This window comes from Phlebotomus papatasi, chromosome 3 (assembly GCF_024763615.1).
Source record: "Phlebotomus papatasi isolate M1 chromosome 3, Ppap_2.1, whole genome shotgun sequence".
NCBI lineage: Eukaryota > Metazoa > Arthropoda > Insecta > Diptera > Psychodidae > Phlebotomus > Phlebotomus papatasi.
In genome coordinates, this window is record NC_077224.1 from 69,195,836 (window position 1) to 69,202,281 (window position 6,446).

Here is a 6,446-nt window from a genome sequence, read left to right on the forward strand (position 1 = left end):
TGGCACACTTACCCTAACATGCATATTTTAAGAAATTTATGAAGTTTGATAGCGACATTGTATCGTTTAAATATGTGTTAATTTTAAAAAGTTTTTTAGCTGGTCAATTTGATCGGTCTTAGTAGATTTAGTGTTAAGGGGTTACGTGGGTCACGCAGACATAGAAAAACAGCATATTTTCCTGACATTTTTTTCCAACATAAAGAGAAAAATATTTAATTTGAACCCTTATAAAGACAGAAAATATTAACTATATTTTTCGAATTTTTTATTTAAAATTCTTAAAAATCCATCAGTTCCTCCCTGATTTTCGGAAACCTTTTTATGAAAAAAACACATACTTTTGGATGGACAAGATTTCTCAGAGTATATTCATCTGACGCCAAAAGCCTAAATGTTTCCTGTTAGATAATGAATTAAATTCATACTTGAACCGTAGAATTTTTTATCTTGATCCCAACTTATTTTATAAGACAAAACGTGGTGAAAAATACGCTAAAAATTGTATTTTTTAGTATAGAATTCTGCCAAAAATGCTAATTTCATTAAAAAAAAAGTCTACCGTTCAAGTACGGATTTAACTCATCAGTTAATACGAAATATTTAGTTTTTGAATGCCACATGAATATATTCTCAAATTTTATCTATCGTAGTAGGGTAGAGTAAGTACTTTTCGCCACCTTAAGGGTTGACACCCTTATAATTCTTATACTTTTTGTCAAAAATAAATTAAATTTTGTGTACAGGTGCTTTAAGGCATTGTCTCTTTATTAAACTAGGGGACTTCACGGCAATTTTTGAGCATCTATTTGAAAAAATACATTTTATGCAACAATGCATGTTTCAGTACTTTTCGCCACCTTGTAAACACTTTTTCGCGCTAAAGGTCACGAAATAACACTAATTTCGTAGTTCCATGAACTCAATAATTCTCTTACAATGTGATTTTAATTTATGTGGCGAAAAAGTGCTTCGTGGCGAAAAAGTACTGACTCTACCCTATGTTTTTTTTTCAAAAAAGATCCAAATCCGAAAATCAGGCCCAAATGGATGAATTTTTAAGATTTTAAGTGAATATTATAAAAAATGTAATTCAAATGTTATACTTTTATATGCTTATGAACTTAAATTGAAATACAAATTTATTATCTTGAAAGAAAATTGGAGAAAATATGGTGTTTTCCATTTTTTTTTAATTTACGTCACCCCTTAATAGGTTGAATTCAACGTGAGGATTCTGTATCATAAGCTTTTCATTATGCAATATTCCTAATTTTCCGTGTTTTGCAGATACTTGTATTGTTTTGGTTGTATTAGTCAATTATTTTATGAAACGCCCCTAAAATAATAAAGTCAAATAGCCTGAAAATTAATTTAAATTGAAAGCAATTATGTTAATTAGACTAAAAACCAAAAAGCAGAAATGCATGAAATATTAAGTAACTTCACAATGAAGCGCTTTAATATATTTATTTTTCAAATCAGACTGGACAAATATAATATATAGATTTCAAAAAAAAAAATAACAATAAAAATTATTTTGATCCGCTCTTTCTTCGAGGGCTGCCTAAGCGACTAATAGTGCTATTTTAACACTTGGAAGGACCCTAGTGGCAACCGCTGCCAATTTAGTTTTCAATTTATTTTTTATAGTCAAGAATATATCATTTCGCCTGGACGCCTGATTGAATGCGTGCAGAATTTATCTGGCTATTTTTTCGTTATAAAATTTTTAATAAAAATTAAATATTAATGTAAATATATTGCAAAAACAAAAAAAAACTGCACTTGGAAGGACCAAGTGGCAGTTGCTGCCATATGCATTTTGGGAGTTTGACGTTCTGCAGATGTAATTTTCTTGATTGTTGTGTATAAAAGCCTTAAAAGAACAAATTAAACAAATTATTGAGAAGAATTATGGGGAAAAGTGACATGCCTTTGAATGCGTCAGTTTTTGAATGCTTCAATTTTTCTCTTATTTCCCAAAGCTAAAAATCCATTTTGTTAAGCGAAGTTAATAGAAAATAGTTAATAGTATTAACTATTGTTCATAAAGTAGAATTTTTGCTTTGAAAAATGAGACAAAAATTGAAACATTTGAAAGCTGCCGCCTTCAAAGGCAGACCACTTTGCCTTACTCCATGATTCTGATAAAGATGAAAACATCGAATGGTTAAAAACCTTTAGATACAGTACTCAAGGAGATGAAATTTCTGATTCAGACACCAGAAAAGAACTGACTAAAGCTCCGAATGTTTAAATATAAGTAAAAATATCAAAATTATTTATGTAAAATTCGATAAATGGCAGCGGCTGCCACTTGGTCCATCCGTGACACTTTTAGTTAGTGTTCTACGAAGTGTTAATGAACATGTTTTTTTTAGCACATGACTGTTGTCATGTGCTTTTGCATTATCGGCTTTTCTTTGTCTATTTTTCTCAGTCCCTTTGTCGTATTCTAAAACCAGCAAATAGTGGAGACAGCAATCAATGCAGAGAAAAGTCGATAATGCAGAAACATATGAGAACAGTCACGTACTAAAAAAATGTTCATTTTTCATTGCAATAGCAGCACCATAATCCATTACACTCTCAACAAGGTAATTTTGAGTCAAATAAAGTTCAAAAACATTCGCCAAAATTGTGATAGAAAATAGGAATCCAATGAGCAAATTACAACGACTCAATTTTGATTGATTTTAAGAAGACAATACAGTAGACTCTCTCTCAATCGGGAATATGGGGCAAAATGTCATCCGATTTAGCGATAGAATTGAGCGTCAAAACCTTTGTAAATTCCACAAAAAGCGCTCAATTATAAAGAATCGAAACCATATGAGCGCAAAACCTTTATTTTGGATCCGAGCTCAGAATATTAAAATCTTGGCGTGACTACCTGACCTCGTGAACTCCTGACTTCAATCAAATTGAGAACATTTTTGGGATTCCTGTTTGCCATATTTTCGCCGATATTTGCCAATATACTTACGTTTTGGAGTTAAAATCTGCAATTTTGGATACCTGGAACAAGCCTGAAGATAAGTTCATCGAGAATTTAATCGATAGTATGCCTAATCACATTATTGAAATACTTAAGAAAAACGTTGGAATCACTAATTTTAAAGATTTGCATAAAAGTTATCTCGAATAATAACATTACAAAAGAATTTATTGACATTACCGTAGTTTTACGATCAAAAACGTATAAAATTGATATTTTCTCAATTCAAATTTAAGAAAGATGTTTCACTGTCAAAAAAATTATCATAAATAGGATCCAATCAAAGTATTTTGTGGAAAAAAAATTAAATAAAAAAATATATATAGAAGAAAATGTGATTATTGACAAGTGACCTTATGGTTTTGATACACTGGAAAATCATAAAAATCAGAATTTCTTCAATGGAAATATGGGAGAGCCGTTGTAGTGTCAAAAAATTACAATAATCTTTTGTCAAATAATTCAATTCAAAGTATTTTGCAGAAAAAATTTAAATAAAACGAATACAAAAAAAAATTAGAGTTCTGCAAAGTGACCTTATGGTAATGATACGCACTTTAATTAAAATCAATTACAAATTTGTGAATTTAAAAATTCATCATTTTTTAACTTAAATATTTACTATATAGTAAATAGATGGAGATTTGTAAAAGATATTCCTAGATTCCTTCAACCTTCTACTTTGCAATTACGTACAAACATAAGAAAAAATAACTTTAGGTAGTCAGAAAAAAAAAATTTTACATATGGGACACCGTTGTTCTAATCGTCCTTAAAGGATTAACCCTTCAAGGACGATTGGGTCACCGGTGACCCAAAAATGAATTGTTTCGTACGGCCATATAAAGTTATGTTTTGCTTTAAAAAATCAGAAAGTATATTTTTTTACCCCAAATTTTTAACTTTCTCGTCCTTATAGGCACAGTAAAAAAATTAACACTATTATAGTGTGTAACCTTTCACACCACTATTATAGTGTTAAATTTGGAAAAAGTGTTAAATTAAAAATTGTTTAATTTAAAGTTGTTGAATTTCAAGATGTTGAATTTGGAATTGTTGAATTTAAAAATTGATGAATTTTTATGTGTAAATTCAAAAATTTGTTGAATTCTGTTTATTGTTGAATTTTCTTTTCATTTCGAAGATTTTGATTTTTTTGCCTTTTTAGACATTTTTATTGGTTTTTCCTGTACTCGGGATCCCCCCTAATGCGAAATGATTACATCTGATGCTCGGATCTTCACGATATACTTATTGTGCATATAAATATTTGATGTTCTATATGACTTTTTTCCCAATGAAAAGCATCTCGACTGAAGTATAAGTCTTAATTGGAAATTCAACAATTTTTACACAAGTTTTGTTTAAAAATTCAACAACTTTTGTTTAAAAATTCAACAAATTTGGTTGAAATAGACAAGGCTTCACGCTATAATAGTGTTAAAAATTATGATTAAACTATAATAGTGTTAATTTTTGATCATGTGACAAAAAAAACCATAAAGTTGTGTATTTTTTCACACTATAATAATGTGAAAAACTGTAATCATACTATAATAGTGGTAATTTTTAGAATTTGTCAGACATTTTTAAATCACGAAACATTGTTGAAATTTTTTTATAGTAATTTTTATTTTTTTTTAGTAATGGTAATTTTCAATCACGTGACAATAAATTACCAAAATGTTGTGCATTTTTTAAACATTTTTAAATTAAACAACTAAAATGGTCGATTTTGCACTACTATAGAATTTTACACATTTTTTTTTACTGTAGGGTTAATGGGGTTAATGTGAGAATCGAAACTAGTACTTCAACTTCATAAAGCTAGTCTTATATTTCATTTATTATTGAAATAATTTTTGCATGGTCATGTGCATCTTTCTGTTTGTAAATGATATATTTTTCTTAATAAAATGTAAGGGTGCATAAATTATTTTATAAACTTTTTTAATTTTATTCCACATATCAAATGCGACTTGCATTCGTTTATAGGTGTTTAATCAATTGATTTTTGCTTCTCGAGGGATGGCTTCTTGGGCGTCAATCGAATGCATGATATATTAAATCTGGGATTATGCAATGCAAATCCTGTGGTTTAATCGGAATTGCAGGGGAAAGCATGTGGGTATAGGGGTGGGAAATTGAGTGAAAATTTGCAGACTTTGGGTGTTTTTTTGTGATGCAAGGATGAGATGGGGAGAAATTACCATTGCTCTGTGCCAGTGCTTGCCTCATCACGTTTGTTTTTCCATTCTCTCTTTTCAGCTGAGTCAGTTTATGTTCCGTGGAACAAATCCCTTTGGCCTGGATTTGGTGTCGATAAACTTGCAACGTGCTCGAGATCATGGACTGAGAACGTACAATGAGTATTTGGAGTTGACGGGCTCAAGGAAGATTGGCAATTTTGAGGATTTGGGACCAGAGATTGCCGAAAGGCTCCAGCGGGCTTATGCATCGCCAGATGATATTGAACTCTGGGTTGGGGGATTGCTGGAGTCGGCTCAGGTGGATGCTCTGCTGGGGCCCACCTTTTCCGAAATCATTGCCGACCAATTTTCACGTTTTCGCCGTGGCGATCGATATTTCTTTGAGCACAGCCCAGAAATCAATCCAGGTGCCTTTACGCCCCAACAAATTGCCGAAGTGAGGAAGACATCGATGGCGAGGTTGCTCTGTGACAATTCTGATGGTATCTTTTTGCAAGCAGCTCAACCCCAAGCCTTCTTGCAACCCACTGTGAATGGCAACGACCCCGTGTCTTGCGATTCCAATGCAATCCTCAGAGTCGATCTATCGGCATGGCAGGAGGAGTAACTGAGTCTTCCTTACTTCAACATCCAATTTCGTCGTCTTTTGTGCTAAAACACTCCCTCACCGTATTCTTTGTCACCCACAACCACCCAACACTTTCAACAACATTAAATTGCAGGGCAATAACTCGTCTGATTTAATTCTAACTTTTAGGAGGAGGATGTCGCACAAAGTTTCCCATTTTAGCAAGGGGTTAATATATCTGGTGCATTGGAAAATTTCTAACTAATGGGTAGTTGATTGTAATATTCATATTGTTCTTCAAACTTTATCGACATGTAATTAAAAATGTAAATCGTGTGAAACCTATTAAATATTTTACCCAACACTTTGAAAACTTATTATCTCTGTCAGAGAACATGGTGGAACTAAAATATTTTATGAACATAAATATTTAATTAATCATTATGAGATGCAAAAATTTCATACAAATGAATTGCAGGGTAAGTAAAATTTTCAAGAAATTAAATTTTCGACAGTATTTCAATAGACTGTGATATTTTATTCTCTTTATGTTGTCTCATCCTTCATTATTTTCACTGCTAAAAAGGCAAAAGACTTATTTGAAGTAAAATAGAGTGGGTTTTTTTTGGAAAAAACAATTTCTTATTCTTTTGGGCTCCTCAAGAAA

The 6,446-nt window shown here is 31.4% G+C and overlaps 1 protein-coding gene across 2 annotated transcripts in view; it reads left to right on the plus strand.

The window, feature by feature from the left end:
* The window catches only part of LOC129808122 (chorion peroxidase), a 48,441-nt gene extending 42,298 nt beyond the window's left edge, over nucleotides 1–6,143 (plus strand). For both annotated transcript variants that reach the window (XM_055857870.1, XM_055857869.1), the window contains exon 6: nucleotides 5,270–6,143. In XM_055857870.1, coding sequence (XP_055713845.1) covers nucleotides 5,270–5,818 — 549 coding nt within the window. In that variant the 3' untranslated portion in view covers nucleotides 5,819–6,143. The remainder of the gene's footprint in view (nucleotides 1–5,269) is intronic.
* The last annotated feature ends 303 nt before the right edge of the window (nucleotides 6,144–6,446 follow it).